Here is a 20,039-nt window from a genome sequence, read left to right as displayed (position 1 = left end):
CTTTAAATAGTAAATTTTAATTTAATGTTGATAAATAACCGATTTTTTTGTTAAAAGTTTATATTTTAAAATGTATATTATTTGTAAAATTTATTTAAAATTTTTTAATTTAATTAGCTATATTTTGAAATTTATTTATTTCATTTTAATTTAATTGAACCGAACTTTTCTTAACGAAATTTAATTTGTCAGTTTAGTTAATTGACGACATTTTACAAGACGATCTTAGATCTCAAATTTAATCTGAATTTTTCGATGTCCCAATTTAACCGACTTTAATCTACGCTATCAATTTCCGATTGTGTTACTAATTTGCGTGTGATTACGCAATGAATGAGGATTTCTCTGTTTAGCATCCGACAAGGACGATGAGTTTTAAAGGGAAACGATTGCTGTCACTGGAAACGGACTCGCTCGATGATAATCCGATTATATTTATAAACTTATCTTGTATGCGTTGGTTTTTACGCACTTCATAAAAATATAATAAATTTAAATAATACACGGAAGTTTATCTGCTTGATTTCATATGTGGAAGATATTTTGATGATGAATTATCCCATCAACGTTTATATAATCCCATAAATATACATAGCAGTTGTGTCAAATTTAATATATTTTCATGTTTTCGCTAACTTTTTATGCCACTTCGTCAGTGGGCATCGATAAATATCTGTTCCATAAATAATGTTAGGTTAGCAATTGCAGTGTTTACTATTATTCGATCTATTGCGTTCGGTTGTTCGATGTATATTAAACGCAAAAACACGGAAATCATTGCCGATGATTATCGTTTCGCGTTAATTTGTAAATATTTATTCTTTGACAATCCATTGGCGATTTCACTATTCTTATTCTCCCGTTTGTTGGCGTATCACGGTTAAGCACATTTCCCGCAGTTCGTATTAAGTTATTAAGTATGAATTATCCGATTTTCTTAAGTACTAAGTTTGAGAGAGCGAGGTAAGTGTAAATGTATAATAAATTCGTGGAAGATAATAAGTTTTCTCGTACACATTCCCGGTAGAATGAAACGACGCTCGCGGTCCGAGGAATAGCTCCTAATAGAGCGCAGAAGGACAGAGAGCCGAACAGCTCGATGGATCGCGGAATTACGTTGTCGACGGTTGGCAGTGCTCAGGTGGGAATTCCGCTTTCGTTCATCGACCTGAGGCTGTGAAGCCCCGAGAAAAATCAAGGTCCCCGCTTGACCGTTAATGAATCTGCCGGGCGAGGAGCGTTTTACAGTTCTTAAAGCGTGGCTGCTGCTGCGTGAGTTCGATTCCGATTAACGCCGGCTAATGAGTGTTGATTAGAGCGGCGTCGACGCGACAACGACGGCTTTACAGATGGCGTTTTAAGTACTCTTTGTTATACAACGTCACAATCGTGCGGGAGGATTACTCGTGGCGCACGAACGATGGGAAACATTTTCGCGCAAGCAAATCGAAGAATTACCGTCGTCTTCGGAGTACGTCATTGTTTGATTTAGGAATGATCCGCGAATTGCCTTTCAGTTCTACGGTAGATGTAGAATTTTCTTTTCGCGACCGCCATTATCAATTACTCGGCCTCGCCGAGTCATATTATTGTAAGAGTTACGCGGAGGCATTAGCGCATGACGCGAAAACACCACGCTACTTAGCGCAAGATGCATAAGCAAATATATATATATATATATATATCTTTATAATGAGCGCAAATTTATCCGTGAATCCTGATATTCTCCGTAACATTCTTCGTCGTGTCTCTGTTTGGAAAACAATTCACTGAAAAATACTGCGAATCACATCGGGCATTAATTACGCGTGCGAAATACATGGTGATTTATCGGGGACACGGAAGAAGTTTTTTAATCTCACGAACAAGATGAAAACGAGTGAAACGATGCGAAAAGGAATAAAAAGATCCGAAAATATACGCACTTTCGCGCATGGCTTCACCAAGCGTTGAACTCTCCCGCTCGACCCTCAATTTCTCACTCGCAATAGAAAAAAAAAACCAGATAGGACCTTTGCCTGTTCATCCTCCTCGGCGCTTTTATTTTCGGTCTTTTATTTTCGTAACTTCGCCATTTGAAAACAAGAAAAAGAAACAATCCGCGCGATCAACCTGACCAGCGGTTCCCAAACTACTATGTTTCATCGCTCAATTTTGAGGCTTTTCGTCTGAAGAAAATATTATCTGGATATTATTCTTTCTCTTTCTACTACTAGTTAGAAATTACTTTGGTCAGTCCGACGAAAGGTAGATTTCAAGGATATACATTTCTGATTAAAAATTTGTAAGTAACTGTGGTCAATCAATTAATTAACAAGATTAAGGTAATGAGAGGTCTTATCAACGACTCACCCTCGTGGTATCATCCTCGCGTTCCTCTTCCGTCTGCGACGTATGGGAACCGATGATCGATAATGATCTATCGCACGATATCTGCTGCTCGTTCATCCGCTCGAGCTTGTCACGAAGTGACGTTCGTCGACGAGCGAGTAGGAAATCGCTCCAGGGACACAACGGCGCATCATCGCCTATCACCGACAAAGAGAGACCCGTCCATCCCATCCATCGGCGCTAATGATATATGGCGATTCGTCGTGGTCGAAAGTATCCGTTTCGTAGCTGCGTAAACGCGCCGGCGAAACGGGGTATCCCAAAGCGCGGGCGACTCGTCGTATATAAGGACTGCCTGGCCGATTTTCTCGCCGTCATTTGGCACTGGGATACCCACAGGATAGCGTACGTTCGTTAGCGCGCACAACGTATCCGATCAGCAACAGCAGAATGTCGAGGATCGTGGTCTTCTTGCTCGTCGCGCTCGTCGCAGTAGTCGCGTTTCCGACCCAGGCACCGCAATCTCAAGGTAATCCGGCAGCACGATCGTCAGCTCGACGGTAAATTCACCCGGCGGGATTGTGGAAATGTAGCGAATCGAATTCACGCGTGAACAGTCGAAATTTTAACGCCGTTACCCGCTCGGCAAGTAGTGAGTCGCTATTCTTTACGATGAACGTCACGTTTCGGCATCGTTCGTTATGACACGACGCGTCAAGTTTTCGTCAGTCGCGAATTGGCCATTTTATCCGTCTTTTCCGGCACAGCTGATATTTTATTCAGTCGTAAAACAAAACACACACGGTGTGTCGGCAGACATTCTCGTGATCAGAATTTTCGTATTTGACGTGTGTCATATCGACAAGCGTGTTAGTATCGTCAAGTCATTTTCCCAAATTTGCGAACGAAATACAGTCGAGGGTCAGTGTCCGGACCTTCTTTTTCTTTTATTCAGTATTATCAAGAATAACCAGAGCAGCGGCGCCTACAGCCGGAGCTAAAGCATTGGCCTATAAATACGGCTACGGTGGACACGGTGGACACGGCGGTGGACACGGCTTCGGCCACGGCTTTGGCCACGGATTCGGTGGTTATCACGGAGGTGGATACAGGGGATACGGACACAGAAGATCCGGTGGATATCACGGTGGCGGTTTCGCCAACAGCGGATCCAGCGCCGGCTCCATAAGCACGCCATTAGGCAGCGCTTCCTTCGCGAAATCCTTCGCTATCTCTGGGTAAATATCGCAGGGCGATTGTGAGAGAATTCCTCAATGAAACGAATTTGAAACGAAATTTTTAATAAATTAAGTCATTTTTTAATGCCTTTAGTAATAAATTCTAATTTAATGTTATTTAATCTAATTTAACGTAATCAAATAATTCATTTTTTATTAAATACTCATTTATATTTTAAAATTTATTTTATGTATAAAATTTATTAAAAATATGTTCATTTAGTTAGTTATACTTTTAAATTGATTTTTTTATTTTCGAAGTTATTCATACGAAAGTTTTCTAAGCGAAATTTAGTTTGTCAATTAATTGACATTTTACGACGCCGTCTTAGATTTCAAATTCAATCTTAATTATTTGATATTCCCTATTCTAGTCGGTTTTCGTAATAATCCGCGCTACTGATTATAATATCAATTGATCGCGCGATAAGGAAGATTTTTTTCTGTTTTGCAGCAGCCGATATGGACGATGAGTTTGATAGAGAAACGACTACCGTCACTGAAAACGGACTCGCGTGACGGTAAACCGACTGTGCTTATACACTTATTTTGTAAACACTTGTTTTCATATAATAAATTTTAAAACACACACAAAAGCCATCATTCCAATATGGTCCAATATTACAAAATTGTATTGTAATTATTATTATTATTATTGTTATTAAAGTTTTATTTATTTAGAACACCGGGGCAAATTCCTTTAAGCGCAAAATCTAATTTAATATAGTTTAAAGTCTAAAAAAAGAGGCAGCATTTTGCTGGATATCGTATATTACAATATGTGATATTGTAATATACGATATCCACCATAACGCTAAATAGCATTAAAAAACTTATAATAATTAACACAATTATTATAATACCACCAAAAAGAATGTATTCAAGAATATAATATTGTTTGTACCATCACGTTCATGAGCCTAGGACTAATGTGCTAATTTCTGATTAAATATTTGTAAATAATTGCGATCAATCAATTGAGCAATTAATAAAGGTTAATGTAATAAGAGAGAGTGAGAGAGACAGAGAAAGAGAAGATCTTATCAACGACTCACCCTCGCGGTCTTCGCCGTACTCCTCCGTCTGTGACGTACGGGAATCAATGATCAGTACGATCTATCACGCGAAACTGAACTGATTACAATATGATCGCTCGACAACCAGTTCAAACTTATAGCGAAATTATATTCATCGCCAAGCGAGCAAGAACACAACGCTCCGAGGACACGCGGGTGTAGCATCGGCCAATATCGACGAAGAAAGGTCCTCCCGTCCATCGGTGCTAATGATACGCAACGACTCGTCGCGGAAGTGCTCGTTTCGTAGCTGCATAAACGTACTCGTAAAACAGGTTATCCAAAAATACGGACGGTTTACAATATATGAGAACAGCTTAGCTAATTTCTTCGTCATCATTTAGCACTAAGATAGCCGCAGGATAGCGTACGGTTGTTATCGCGCACAACGTATCCGTTCAGCAACAGCAGAATGTCAAGGATTGCGGTCTTCTTACTAGTCGCGCTCTTCACAATAATCGCAGTCGCATTTTCAACACGTCCGCCATCTCCCAGGAGATTCCCGTCCGGGATTCGAGGTAATCCGACAGCATGATCGTCAGTTAGACGGTAAATTCACTCGCGAGAATTGCGAAAATGTAGTGAAACAAATTCGCACGTAAGCAGTCGAAATTTTAAAGCGTGCCGTTACCCACTCAGCAAACGGCGAGTCGTTCTTCGTGACGAAGTCACAATGTCTCGGTACCGTTCATTAAGGATGTATTGTCCATAAGGGTGAGAGTTTATCTACAAGACGCGTGACGCAAAAAAATCGCGTGAATTTCCAATCCCGAGTTCGTCGTTGGTTCTGTTCTTTGTTCTGTGTCTTTCCGAGTAACGCGCGCATCAAGATGTGTCAAGTTTTCATCAGTCGCGGCCGGTTTATCCGCTTTTCCGATGTCATTGGTATTTTATTCGTTTGCGGAAAGAAAATACTCGGTGTGTTGCTTTTGATAAACATACTCGCAATCAGAATGTTCGAATTTAACATGTTTTGTATCAACGAGCGATTAGTATCATCAAGTAATTTTTCAAAATTCGGCGAATGAAATTCACTCGAAAGTCAGTTTCAGACTTTCTTCTTTTTCATTCAGTAACTAGAGCAGCCTCGCCTGAAGCCGACCCTACAGCGCGCTATAAACACGATCATAGGGGAATTGATGGAAATATTCGCGGTGGCAGCTTCAACAGCGGATTCGCAGCTACTCCTCCCAGCATTGCTGGCACACCCACTATGTAAATATCCCAGCGATCGTGAGAATGTTTTCAATGGAACGAACTTGAAACGAAATTTTTAATAAACTAAATAATTTTTCTTTGATTCTTTAAATAGTAAATTCTAATTTAACGTTGATAAATAATCGATTTTTTTTGTTAAAAGTTTGTATTTTAAAATGTATTTTATTTGTAAAATGTATTTAACATTTTTTTAATTTAATTAGCTATATTTTGAAATTTATTTATTTTATTTTAATTTAATCGTACAAAACTTTCCTAAACAAAATCTAATCTGTCGATTTAGTTAATTGGCGACATTTTACGAGAGGATCTTAGAGAATCTTAGATCTCAGATTTAATCTGAATTATTCGATATCCCAATTTAACCGATTTTAATTCGCACTATCAATTTCCGATTGTGTCATTAAATTACCCGTTATTACGCGACGAATGAGGTCTTCTTCTCTGTATAATAATCGTACGTACTCGTGTCGGCTTCGCACTCAGGTTGTACGGCAATATCCTTGTTTGTTCTCCACCGGATGTTGCCGTTTAATGTTTTGGGAAACGCTGCATATGCGGGTGCCTTTGTTCGCGCACAGACGATGCCTATAAAACCGCACGGTCTGCTAAATGGTCTCATTAGGGTCTCACTTAACGAAGCGAGTTCGACGACGACCGGAAAATGAAATTTTTCGCGATTGTGCTCGCCTCGATCGTGATTGGCGTAAGTTTGTTAGTAAATTTCTTAATTACCAACTGGCTCTTTTCTCTTCGCGTGTGAGTCGTCCACTAGTGCACCATTAACACATCGACCTCTTATTACTTGTGTTCGCGAATTTAGAAATCAAACGCAAGAACGTTCATTTGATAGCGCGCAATTATTCCTGTAAAATTTTCGCTTTCAGACGCAAAATCGCTCGCTCGCTCTCTCGAGCGTGAGAGACGTAGGTAGGTTTCGCGTGTGTGATCTGTGTGACGTGCGAATCCTTTGCACTCGAGGAAGCTTTTCGCTAAATGTGCCGCAGTCGATCGGAAATTACTTGTTTCTACTGAGGTTTCTTTCCTATCTATCTAAAATATCCATATTATAGAGACATTTCTTCTCAAATGAACCGTAGAAATTCATTTACTTAGCGATGACATCGTGTAGTTCAATTTTTTTTATTATTTCAAAATTTAATTTATTTATTTCGCAACAATACCAGGTAATTTGCTTTTATTCCAATATTTAATTAATGCAACAATATATTTATAGTAATGTATTTGTACACTGAAAGAAAGAATATTTTGCCACTATATTAATTGCCATTATAAAAAGAATATTTTGCCATTATATTATTATGCATATCAGAACTGATTTAAAAAAGCTCGAAAAGTATCTTAAACAATAACGTTTGGCTTTTATAAAAAAGACATCAACGCGCCGCAGCATCTGTCGGGTGCAAAGGTACGCACTCAAGTATGCGCCCTTTGATCATGCTCGCGATTCCTACCTGCCGAAATGATTTTATTAGAGAAAAAGAGCGCAGCTTGCGTAGACGTGCATCGAAGTGCGCGCGTGCATCGAGATGCAAGCCAGAACGCGCCTTCGCCCACCTGGGTAGAGTCCTCGGTTTCCGTCAACTTCGTGAATTCAACGATTCAGAAGACTCCTGCGAACATACCGCAGCGACTGAAAGACCTGATTGCGTCGTACGAAGAGAATGTCGCCAAACTCGTAAAGCATGCTAGGGGAATGTGCAAAAATAAGAATGATAATCACCGAGAAATCAATATCGCGAACTCGTCAAGCAACGTAAATACGCGATATTAATATATTTTTTTATTAAGATGGCGAGTATATTTGAATTAAATGACGATGATCCCTTGCTATTTCAGAAACATTTTCAGACTCAGCTAGGATCGCTCGTTGAACGAGTCGTTAAAGATCAGTCGAAAGTGAGAAACGCGTACGCTAAACTCGGCAACGTTACGGACTCGACTTTGCAGGTATCGACTAAAAAGTTAACGATGGAGAACTTAAATAATTTGAGGAACCTTTTCGATACCATGAGGGAGCTCGATATAATTTATCAGGATGGAGAGATCACGGACGAGCATATTAGGATCAGTAAGCGTTCGCGAATCGAATTCGCAATCATCCTTAAACGTGACGTCGCATTATTGATATTGATAAATTCAAAAGTTGCAAAAATATTTTCAGAATACTTAGGTGATGGAATTAATGAATAAATAATGAAACGAATAATGCATAAGAAAGCTATAATTCATCTTTTGAAATCGATTATAGAACGCACCAATGAAAGAGGATACAAAGGACCAGCGTCAGATCGAGAGGAGCGGATTATTCATACGCTATTCAATATTCAACGTCAGTTGACGCAAATTCGAAAGTATCTGGATAAATTATGCAAGTAAGATCATCACGGGAAAATAGTTCGAAGGAAGAGGTAAACAGCGATGCGCCATATGCGTTACCTAATTAACGATTAAATGCTTCAGGAAACATCACGCGACGTGGACGACAACTACGGAAGTAGTTAATAATGTTTCCTCTGTCGATCAGCAGAACAAAATACCGATAATTCAAAATTGACACACGGTGCGCGCAATATTTATAACAATCGACACATTGAAGAATGATAATTAGCACGTATCGCTATATAAATATTCCAACCTAACATTTTAATAAAAAAACATGAATTTTGCTACTCACGCTCTTTAGAATATGTACGAATTGCGAAATTATATACTTAAGTATGATGCGCCAATAACAGGCTAAGAAAAAGGAAAGAAAGAAAAAAAATACTAGTTCAAAAATTATTTAATGTTTGATTATCTCATTTTTATATTCTACCTCCACTTCATTTCGATTCTTACTTTCAATAAGCGATGTATTAATTATGTAACAAAATTCCTTTTCTATAGTTTTTTCATTATGTTTTTTATTAGTAGATTTTTCTACAGACTCAATATGTGGAAAATGTGGATATGTGTTATCAAAGGTAGGACAATTATTTATGTGGCGTTATATCTTGAGATTATCTTTATTGGCCCATCAAATTTAATGGAATTTACGGGGTTATTTTACGTGAAATTAGAATTTCGACTCGTGATTTGAACGCAATCCACAGTCACAGTAAAATCCTCGACAAAATGTCACCTGAGATTATCGCGGTCTCGAAGTTTATTGTTGCGATTCGCGTGCCTCGTCACCGCACGCACCTGTGTATACGTCCCTTCTACCTGCTCGTGTGTCGCTAGATATACCTACCAAGTTAAAATGTTTCTCATTCTCGTCATCTGACCTGTTTGATCGATAAGGCGCAGTCGCCGCTGACGACGCAGCCCTCGTCGCGAGACGGGAGCAGTTCTTTGTCATTAATCGGTAAGTTTTTTTCCGATTTCATCGCTACTGATCACATCGAACGCGTGTTGAATGAACGAGAGTCAGTCGATACCTCTCGGTGGCCCTCGTCGTTCTAGATTGTAACACTGCCGATAGAATTCCCGCGACGGAGAACGCGATAGTGAGCCACGGTTATTCCGTCGAGATTTCGCACCTTTTGTTTCGGTGACACTTTAAACAACTTCTGTAAATAATTCACTCTGGCACCAAAACGGCTTATTTGTGGATTTATTGACAAAAATTACGTATTTTGATGTCCTTTATGAGCACTCGAGATTTGTTGGTCCAATTTTGAGGCGTCTCGTATACGTTTCGGTGATGCAATATAAAGCGACTCTCACAACTTGAACACTTCGGAAAACCGGCGCTCCTCGATAATTGGGATAGATAAACTTCCCTTGGCGCGAAGTTTACGAAGTCTATAGTTCTCGATCAGTAGTTACCGGATGGTACGTATTTCGATCGAAATCTACGAACGATTAGGACGAATGGCCGCATGCACGCTGCGTCAGTCGCGAGCTGAAACTTGGGCAAGTTAAATTGAGAATCCGTAACTCGCACGGAAATCGAAGCGTCGATCATTATCGCGGCTCGATCCGGCTCCGGTGAGTTGTGCTAATTGCACCGCTTTAATTCTGAATCAGCTCGCGGGGAATTTTGCACCTCGGCACGATTGCTCCGTTGAATCGCGTGCAATAATTAACATTGCGACTCGAAGTAACTGCAAATTAAACGAAAAATTCGTCGTTTCAACAAAAAGAAATATTTTCTACACGTAACACGCGGCAGGTACGCGAGGATAATAAAAGAGAGGGAAGGCTGGATCGGTCTAAGTGAATGTTGCCCCGTCAAAATTGCGATATCGTGCGCTGTAAATCGTCCTCTCGTGTTCACGAGAGAAGTTCCTCGATGCACGCATGCTCGTTGTCGAAAACGGCCGTTCGGAGATGAGACATGCATTATTCGAAATGAGCAAGTTCGAAGTCATCGGAATAAGCCAACTAACACTAACGTGCCTTGATCATGTAGAGACTTGATCGTATCTCAGCGAAACTGTCGGAATATGATTACGTATATACAGCTCGTAAAAGCTGAGAGATGGGCGAAGCTCGAACGTCCCGAAGTTTTCTCGACTTCCCGCGCTCCACCTGGCACGGCGCGTGTTCGGTTGATACAAATAATGCCCGACTCGCCTCGCATCACGGACGCAACTTGCGGCGTGAGTTATTTTCATTATCTAATGAGGAAAGTTTGTACGTTTTATTTCACGAAACGACCGCGAGACATGAACCTCCCCATGGAATCGGCATGAGTCTTTGATCAGAGAAAACGGTCGTCGTCATTTTAATTTTATCATTTCGTTATCATCCGCGAGGATAAATGGCGAAGTGCGTTAGTTTAAAGAGAGATTATTTCTCAAAGGAATCAATTATACACTACGGGCAATAAATTATCTACGCATCGCGACCACGATCCATCTACTGGCGTGAAAAGTGATGAAAACTTTCCCAGATACTCATCCCTCTCTCGTTCGTGATAATTTTATTTTATCAGAGGAATTGCATATTATTCCGAATAATCTGCACGATATATTCCATAAATCTGAGCCGCCCATCTTCCTGTGCAAATCGCGCTCTTTCCCGCACGCAGCCAGAGTTTAAGCGCGCGTAAATGCGCGATCTAAATTCATTGGGACATTATCCGTGCCACGAAAATGCACACGAGATCCGCGATCCGGCGGAATCGACAAAGTTGACGGCCAAGTTGCAAGAGGATTACGCAATTATGGATCGTAAATAATAATAACAACTCGGTCACGCACGAGAGAGAAAAGCAATTTTTTGACGGCTCGCGATTGGCCGTTCTCGTCGTTCGGGAAGACGAGAAAAGAAAAAAAAGAAACCGCCATCACTCTCTTTGCTGCTCCCTCCATCTCTCTCTCTCTCTCTCTGCCTCTCCTTGAATTATTTCTTATCGATCAATCGACTCGAACGGCTATATTGGTCCGTAGTAACGGTTCCTATTATCGGCCATTTTTTCCCCATTTTTATCAGGCAAATTTGCATCTCTATCGCGGTGATCGCCCCTATTCAAGATATACGTGCGACATCTGAGCGACAAAAACGATCTGTCGGCGAAAGATCTGATGTTACGAACATCAATGTTACTCGAATTGTATGTGTATCGTAATCATTACTCGTATTATCATGCGTTTCATTAATTACAGATTTACCAGGAAATATTACGAACTCATAATTAAATGTAATACACGGAAAGAGCGAGCAAACAGATAAATGTTTGATTCAACAAACAGGATTGTCCAGTTTCTCAAACAATATATATCTTTATGTCAAATAACAGATTTTCCCTTGTATAATTTTTTTGCATTTTCATCCAAACATTACAATGGTCGTCATGAGCAATCAATTATTTAAACAAAATTATACTATGTCAGAACAGAAATTAAAGAACTTCTTTGTTTCAGTGGGACAATATTTAATATACGATAAAATAAATTCTTTTGTCGAAAACCAAATTTCCTCTAAATAACATTGTTTTTTCTGTCAAACAACATGGGTTACCCTAATGAAACATAAACACTTTCGTTCAAAAAACAATGATGTTAGATAATAAACTATGTTGTTCATATTAAACAAGCTCGAGTCAAACAAACACGTATGCTAAATCCAAAGGAACCTTCTTCTCCACGTAGAAAGCAGACAATCCTACCTGTGCGTCACTGAATAAATCTTTGTTTCTCTCAGTGTGCGTCCGTTATAGCGGAGATAATAGGTTCGAAGGGTCGATTTCGAGCGGAATCTACGCGAGAACTCGAGCAATTTACGGTATATCAGCCGTACGATCTGATCGGAATTCGCGACGGTTTCAGTCAACCGAATCGGGGGATGTCCGAGCTACGGAGCGTCACGCCGACGACGGTGAACCCGGAGGAGGATAGTCCGGGCGCCGGCGTGGGCGCCGGCGCTAAGCGTCCCGCCGGCGCTAAGCGTCCCGCCGGCGCGAGCATTCGTACCGGCACGACGATCATCAAGAGCGTCTCGAGATTCCTAAGGGGTCGCAAAACGTCCGTGAACACGAAGCGACAGATCTCCGCCGCGCCCGGCGGTAAGTGCTGCGAGCCGCGCAAGAGACGCCGCAGGAGGATGCCGGAGGCCGGCGGCGCCAGGAACTCCGCGTACATCGTCAAAATAATCGAGTCCCTGAAGAAGAAAACAAAGTTCTCCAGGCAAGTTCGCAGAAAGTTCGTCCGTGTATATTATGCACAGTAAAGCGTTTTGTGCTGAAGACGGCCCGCTAAAAATTTTAACAAGATGAATATGTCAAAAAGTAAGATATTAATAAGGTGAATTACGTTAATTTAACATATATTTGTATACTTTTTAACATATTCCCCAAAGTAACACAAAAACTTCAGCGGACCGTTTTTAGCACATTTTTTTACCGCACCGGAGAAAATATTGTAGTAAAAATTTGTGATGCATTTGTGTTTCATGTGTACACGTCGCTAAAGATTACAACACAAGTAATAATTTCAGTCATAATTCCGGCATGGACTTCGTCATTATGAAATTTTGTGATAATTTTTACTACAATATTTTTCCCGTGTCCCGATGAATCGATGCTCGGATTAATTTCGCGAAGGACTTTTCATTCGAATTCTACTGTGACGGCGATAATATTTCACGACGTCGTGCGATTAATGTATTCACGCTTACAAAAGGTCCGTCAGACTTAGCCATTATTTTTTAATTAATAGTATAATTAATATTTCTTTAATTGAAAATACATAAATCATAATCATAAATCATAATCATAATCATAATACATACCGTGTTGAAAGTAACCGATATCGTGATTTGCCATATTTTAGATAGCCGTTTGGTTTCGCGTTAAAACGACTCATGTCTCGAGCAAACAAAATTATCCACGCACTTTGCAAGCTCCTAATGTTAATTTCAAGTGCAAACACATCGTTATCCTGTTTGTTTGTGTACACTCGTGTAAAGATCGAAATTTTTGCTAAACACATTCGTGTCAACACATTCGTGTCAACAGAAGAACGCATTACTATCGCAAAAGGTTAAAGTCGTTTCACATGTGTGCTCGATTTGCACTTGCATCTGCAGGGTGGAATTGGATAATCTCTGCAAACTCTACACAAAACTGACCACCAATTCCAGCCAACAACAAGTTGGCCGGTCGATGTCGTCCGTCGGTAGAAGGTCGCAATCGAGACCGGCGGTCGAGGTAATCGAACAGTTCCTAAGCGATCGGGTTAATTATAAATATTCATATGCGATCTAAGAATCTCATTAATACTCATTGTTTAATAATTAATTAATGAATGGAAATCACAGAAAGAATGAATAAACATTAATCCCGAGACACATCTTGACGCACTTTCTAGGGCAAAGTTCAAGACAAACCGTTAAATATTAATATCAATTAAATCGCATTTGCAAAAACATTTGAGAATTTTATCCAGAAACATCTTCTTACAACAATAAATTTCAAATTCTTCTTACAACAATAAATTTCGTTTAAACCCAAATCATTTTCTTGACCTGGCATCATGAATTATTACTTAATATAACTTATTCAAACTCTGCATTTCCAATTTTCGTATTACAAGCTGAAAAGTCTTAATTAGAATGAAAATGACGGATGCGACAAAGTCGAGAGCGGTCTCACCGACCGAATGGCGAATTAAAGATTTGAAAATAAACGTGATTAGCCACGGTTAACGAGCACTCGAAGGAAAACCTTTCCAAAATGCCTGAAGCGTTTTTCAGGGCATCGACAGAGCGATTTTTCGGGAGCTCCTCCACGATACGTTCCACGTGATCACGGAGGACATTCTAGTGGAGCGTTTGTTCTGCTGTTGGGACCGCGAGATCGAAGGGGCCATCAGGCTCGAGCCGTGGATCATTGGTCTCGACGTGTTCTTACGGGGTAGCCTCCGCGACAGGATCGACTTCTGCTTCCACGTGTATGATCTCAATAACGACGGATACATCACGAAGGACGAGATCTTTCAATTGCTCAAGTAAGGATGACATGATCTCAACTTTTCGCGTTCCAACGATGTCGAAGCGGGATGAACCATCATTTGAAATCTGAATAAAACTCGAGAAACGCAACGACTGCGCCACTCGGCTTTTAAACCGGTTTTACACAAATTAGATTTAACAATTTTTGAGATATTTCTGGATAGTTATATTTTAATTTCACTATGTGATGTTGTAACGAGTACTATAGTAGAGCAGGAGGCGATGCGGTTGAAGTTCGGGGCGTCGATTGAGCGAAAATTAAAAAAATCTTTTATTAAATTTCACCACGGCGAGACGACGAAAATATATAAAATGATAAAATTGTGCAAAATGTGTCAATATCAGCGTAAATAAACAAGAAAAACAGGAAAAATTGTGCGGAGAGCTCGGAAGCCCATCGTTATAATTATTAATTAAAATTAAAATAAATTATTGTACAAAATATTATTATACATCATAACATGTTCTCTTCTACTGTCGTTCATCGTCTTATCGCACTCACGATGAGGTCATTTAAGCGGGAAAATAATTCATAATACGTACATTCGCAGAAACTGCCTGATAAAGCAACCCGGCGAGGAGGATCCAGATGAAAGTGTTCGAGACTTATCGGAATTGGCCTTGAAGAAGCTCGACGTCGATCACGACGGCAAGATATCTTTCCGGGATTATGAGACGGCGGTGAAGGGAGAGCCTTTACTGTTGGAAGCATTCGGCCAATGTCTGCCCACCGACGAGAACTGCGTGGTCTTTCTAGCGACTCTTCAACCTTGAAGATATCTGGCGAAGTTACGCGGGCCTTCAAGTAGAACTCTGTAACCTGGCGGAAACAAAAGAGTACACACAGAAAAGAATCTATTGCCTATTTAACAGGCATCGTGTGATTCACCATTTCGCGGCAATGATGGTGGCGGCTTGTAGTGGTGACTTTGGAACTAATAAAAATAACAGGTCTAATAATCATAACGGGTCTAAACTACTCCGAGAAAAGGCATTTATTCATGACTTGAATCATTTTTAGCCAGGATTTAAACTCGTTTGGTTGAAAGTGTTTTCACTTAACACCGCCAAATGGCAATAAAGTTGTCCATTGCCTCGTAAAAATAATGGGTCTAATACACCTGATTACGATTGCCAGACCTGTTATTTTTATTAGTTCCTAAGTATCCGTTACGAGCCGCCACCATCCTCACTGAAGATTGGAAATCGTAGTATAACTCTAAAACAAGTCAGACGTACTTCTGCTCTATCATGAAAAATCTGTAAAATTCAATTGTTTATAACTCCCGTAAAAATAATGATAATTGGATGATTCAGAAAATATTTTGTAGCTAAAATACTCAGTTTTCAAGCACTTAAAGATTGTAACATTATTGCCGCTTTCTAGCAAGATATAATAATATATTCAGTTCGAGAATAGTATATTCAATTTTTACATGTAGTGTATTTTTAATTATAGTATGGATTTTATTTTGAAATAAAGGAAAATCTTGAAATAGTAGAATTTGATTGATAAGTCGGTTTTTTAATTCCTAAATAATAATTAACACAAGGCACGAATTAGGTGCAATTTCGTTTTTAAATAATATGCTGCATTAATACATGTATGAAATTTACCAAATGTTTGACACTCATAATGAACGTAGTACCTTCTCGAAAATATTTAAATACAATTTATAAGAAATTACGCATATTAAACTTGCGATCTTGTTCAAATACAGAAAATCGGTCGGGTCTCACGATATTCGTATCATAATAATTATCTTAAAATATAATCGACAACAAATAATACGCGAGCAACGGGTATAATCATAATATAATACGGCGGATAAGAACGATGAAAATGATGCGCGTGTGATCTTACCTCGAAGTGAAAAATCCGAATTTCTGACCTCAAAATCACATTTCCAATTACAAAATTAGTTCCAATAAGCGCCGGATATCGGGAACGTATATTTTTCGTCAGAATTGTTTCCGTAATCTTTACGAGCGCGGCGTGAAAATCGATCGGCTACGAATTGACACGCCGGAACATATCCGTCTCGCCAATTCGATTCGATCGTATGACGCGTAATCGGCGTTCGGGCGTAAATTGAGCCGCGCGGCGGTAAACGCAACGAGCGCAGGACCTTGCGCGATCCTCCGCAGCGGCGCGACACTTCGTGGGCCATAAAGTTCGGGATCGTTCGTGATCCTTCGCGGCCTCACAGCACTCGGTGGGTCACTCACAAGGAGCGCGAGAGCTCGTTCGCGTATCGTAGGAGGGGAAAGGCGTTTTCTTCTCTCCGCTGCGTGAGTTGTCGCGCGTCGCGTCTCGTCGACTCTTTCTCGCGACGATGACGAGAGTTCGATCCCACCCGATATTGCTCGTTACCGGATGGCCCGAGTTATCACGACGGGCGATTTACGGACTGCTGCCTGCGCATTAATCAATGACGTTCTTGACGCGCGAACTTCGCGAACCGTTAATCCCGTACCACGATGCGATATCGTTCGCGAGCGAAAGCGAGAGGAACACCTCTCTGCTGCGGAAGGTTTCTCTCTATAAAAGTCCGTTTATAGCACACGCGTCGCTCGTCGTACATCAGACACGCGCTGTCACGTATAATTTCCAGTAACGTTATGACGTACTTGCTGTTATTGTGCGTCACCCTCGCGCTGACCAGTGCTGAAGTAAGGATAGCAAAGCCAGCAGGGAAGCCGGCCCTAAGTAGACACCGCGATACCAGCGGTCGGAGGCGGGTTTACATTGAAACTACACGGAGAACAAAGTACTTTTCACATTGAGAGAAAGAGGTTTTCACAGAAGTAAACCTTATATCCCTAGAAATCAATTTTCATGTACTTTTTCTCAGTGTAGCGATACTAAAGCGTCAGAGCTACGATCATAATATTTTTTTCCCCCAGGAAACGCAAAAGGTGTGAATATTCCAAGTGTTTTCGAATGAGAAAATTTACGTTTTTCACGAATTTACGTTCGAGAAGATTCATGACCTCTCTTGCAGGTTGATGACGAATTTTCTCCCGTACGCAGAAAAATAATTACTTCTTCGCAAATTTTTATTTGGAAAAGTATCTTCCAAGTAAATCAACCAAGTGAAATAGTTAAATATTTATTCGTTAGAATAAAATTTACTTAATCCAAGCACAAATTCGTTAATATTGGAATAATTATTGAATCTGGCGCTTTTCTCTCGTGTAGCGTGAAACTAGCATGAAAAGCATAAATTTTCTAATTTGCGAACATTTAGAATGCTTACTTGTCGCGTTTCCATTCTAGGGAAAATTTATATGATCGCTGGCTAGGCCTTCACGCGAATGAATAAATCAACCTACCTGAGAGCTATTCTCACCTTATCCGCGTTATCAGGACACTTGGTATCGTCGCGAAGGAGAAGTCTTCTCGCGATCGTCCTTTTATTCAAGGCAATGCGACTTTGCAGGAAACGGTAATCCAGAACAAGAACGTGAACATCATCGTGAACGTGGACCCGCAGGAAGTGGCGAAGGAATTGTGGAAGGTGATTGAGGCTCGTCTCAACAGTACCGGTCACCCCACCCACGCGTGGAACGCGATTAAGGATCTGGAGAAGGTGGTGGCTCCATTGGTGATGCCCGGCAGAAGGAGCTTGACGCAGCCGTCCGCTTATCACTTAGCAACCGAGTTCGACCAGATCGCCCGGCGAGCGCTCACCCGCGACACTCCGGGTCTCAACTTGATGGACCAGGAAATCATGATCAGGGACATCGTCGCGGAGATGATGGTCTCGCTCAAGATGATCCAGTCGAAGATCGAAGAAGCGTCCTTTAACCACTTCGGCCTTCGAACCGAGGCTACGCCCAACAGAAGGATGTACGAGCCTATCACGACAGTGAGCGACGACGAGCACAACGACTACGTGAACGTCAAGATCAAGATGCGCAAACAGGACATCCTCGACGTGTTTCACTAGCTCCGGCCGATCGTGTGCGCCAGATTTTGTTGAATAAATAAATTCAATAAGTCAATTGTCAAATTAAAGTTAATTAAATAAATTCAACAGTTGAGAGTTTAATTGATGAATTAATTTTGCTAAATAAGTCGCAATCTTTTATTTGGACGGGAAGAATTTTGTAATAGAGATTATATTAGGATACCTCCGGTATATACGTCTCACTTAAGGAAAACTTAATTTATCAAATGTTATTTATTATGTTTAAGGCAAATGAACTATTCAAATAAAACTGTATATTGTATATTCTACTGTATATTCTACTGCTATAAACAAATTGGAAATACAAAATATTTACTTCTTATATTTAAAAGAAAAACTTTTAGAAAACCCTTATATCTTTACCACATATTCCACAGAGATGAGATAGGAAGGTACGTATAGAGATGGCTTATAAAAAATTTACAAATAATACTTATAAATAAAACGTAAAATGATACAGTAATTTATAAAGTGTGTGTAAAAAGTTGATTAGGATCTAAGAATGAGAAATAAATGCACGAAAAATAATAGTAAAAATAATTTATAAATGTTTAACATAAATAAAAGTTCTGTCTTATAGACGTTAACGTGCAATAACACTTACAATATTTATCGTATAAACCAAATCCGAAATGCTTCCCTACGGAACGTCTTTACTGTGACATAAATCCCGCTAAAAATACTGTATATCCCAAACAGGTGGGATATATAAGTCATCTAAACAAAAAACACAAAAGCTAAACACTTATATTTTGCAGTATCCTATACTTTAACATCCTTTTACACTTATGCCTCGTAAAATAATCGTTAAGCCTTTTATATTCCTTACGATAATTATTTTAAGCTGATTGTAATATACGATCGCGTTACTTACTACATTAATACATTGAGAAATCGATTCAATTCACAAGAGTTTTCTTATATAAATATTAACGATAAAAAGTTGAAATCGTAACACGATACTAACATAACATAAAGGCTATATAACAGAGTGACTGCGGGTAAATTACTCCCACTCTTTCTATTTTTTGTGACTTCTGCGGCGTAAATACCGGAGTTACCCTATAGAGTTTTTGTTTTTAACTAAGGAATAAACCGACATTACGCGTTAATTTGTTATTTTATTTGTCATTTGATATGTACTATTTGTATTTTAAATTTTAACAACGTATATACGATGGATGGCAAGAAATCATAGGTCAAAACGGTTCATGCAAAATGTTTCAGAAATTTACAACAATGTAAAGATACACAAACGGTTTTATTCTGCACTGTCCTTAAAGTTTACAGAACAAGGGCAACTCCTGACAACACTTTCCATGTTTCCTTCGTTTCAGAAGAAAGCCCGACACGTGAAGTACGAATCGCGCCATTCGCGACTGCTTTCTCGCGCGTATTCATCCACCTCGACGAAAGTCCCGAAACGCACAGGCGCACTTTATAGTTTCGCGCGAGATGATTAATAATCGTGGACAAGAAATTGAATGTTACGCGTTTACTCGCGCGAACGATAACACCCGCTTCGATCGTCGTTCTCTTTATCGGATATATAATATTTAATTACGCACCGCGTAAATTCGCGAACGGATTTTGATTCTAGCGTGACCAAACGCTCCTATATAACAAACTCAGTTCCGAGCGATCTATCGAAAGTTGAGGAGAGCGTTAACAATCGACGATCATGGCTTCTACAGTAATGTCACGCCGACTATTCAGTTGCCTTGTGAGTATATTCATTT

General features: G+C 40.0%; 4 protein-coding genes across 4 annotated transcripts; all 4 read left to right on the top strand.

Moving 5' to 3' along the window:
• Positions 1-2,716: 2,716 nt before the first annotated feature.
• LOC106749345 (glycine-rich cell wall structural protein-like) lies at positions 2,717-4,149 on the top strand. The gene is made up of 3 exons (XM_014628717.1): positions 2,717-2,860; positions 3,287-3,569; positions 4,024-4,149. Exons 1-3 carry the CDS (start codon positions 2,782-2,784, stop codon positions 4,040-4,042), a joined length of 381 nt encoding a protein of 126 aa, XP_014484203.1. The 5' UTR covers positions 2,717-2,781; the 3' UTR covers positions 4,043-4,149.
• A 3,197-nt stretch (positions 4,150-7,346) lies between these two features.
• On the top strand, positions 7,347-8,441 carry LOC106749311. The gene is made up of 4 exons (XM_014628635.1): positions 7,347-7,617; positions 7,728-7,955; positions 8,136-8,259; positions 8,348-8,441. Exons 1-4 carry the CDS (start codon positions 7,347-7,349, stop codon positions 8,439-8,441), a joined length of 717 nt encoding a protein of 238 aa, XP_014484121.1.
• A 3,386-nt stretch (positions 8,442-11,827) lies between these two features.
• On the top strand, positions 11,828-15,656 carry LOC106749344 (EF-hand calcium-binding domain-containing protein 1). The gene is made up of 4 exons (XM_014628715.1): positions 11,828-12,501; positions 13,403-13,523; positions 14,069-14,322; positions 14,878-15,656. Exons 1-4 carry the CDS (start codon positions 12,161-12,163, stop codon positions 15,098-15,100), a joined length of 939 nt encoding a protein of 312 aa, XP_014484201.1. The 5' UTR covers positions 11,828-12,160; the 3' UTR covers positions 15,101-15,656.
• On the top strand, positions 15,231-18,593 carry LOC106749310. The gene is made up of 3 exons (XM_014628633.1): positions 15,231-15,317; positions 16,424-16,618; positions 17,770-18,593. The coding sequence occupies exons 1-3, from the start codon at positions 15,231-15,233 to the stop codon at positions 18,277-18,279; spliced, it is 792 nt and encodes a 263-aa protein (XP_014484119.1). The 3' UTR covers positions 18,280-18,593.
• The last annotated feature ends 1,446 nt before the right edge of the window (positions 18,594-20,039 follow it).

This window comes from Dinoponera quadriceps, unplaced genomic scaffold (assembly GCF_001313825.1).
Source record: "Dinoponera quadriceps isolate SergipeBrazil2010 unplaced genomic scaffold, ASM131382v1 scaffold3579, whole genome shotgun sequence".
Classification (NCBI taxonomy): domain Eukaryota; kingdom Metazoa; phylum Arthropoda; class Insecta; order Hymenoptera; family Formicidae; genus Dinoponera; species Dinoponera quadriceps.
Note: the sequence above shows the minus strand (reverse complement) of the source record. Positions and strands in the feature narration are given on the sequence as shown.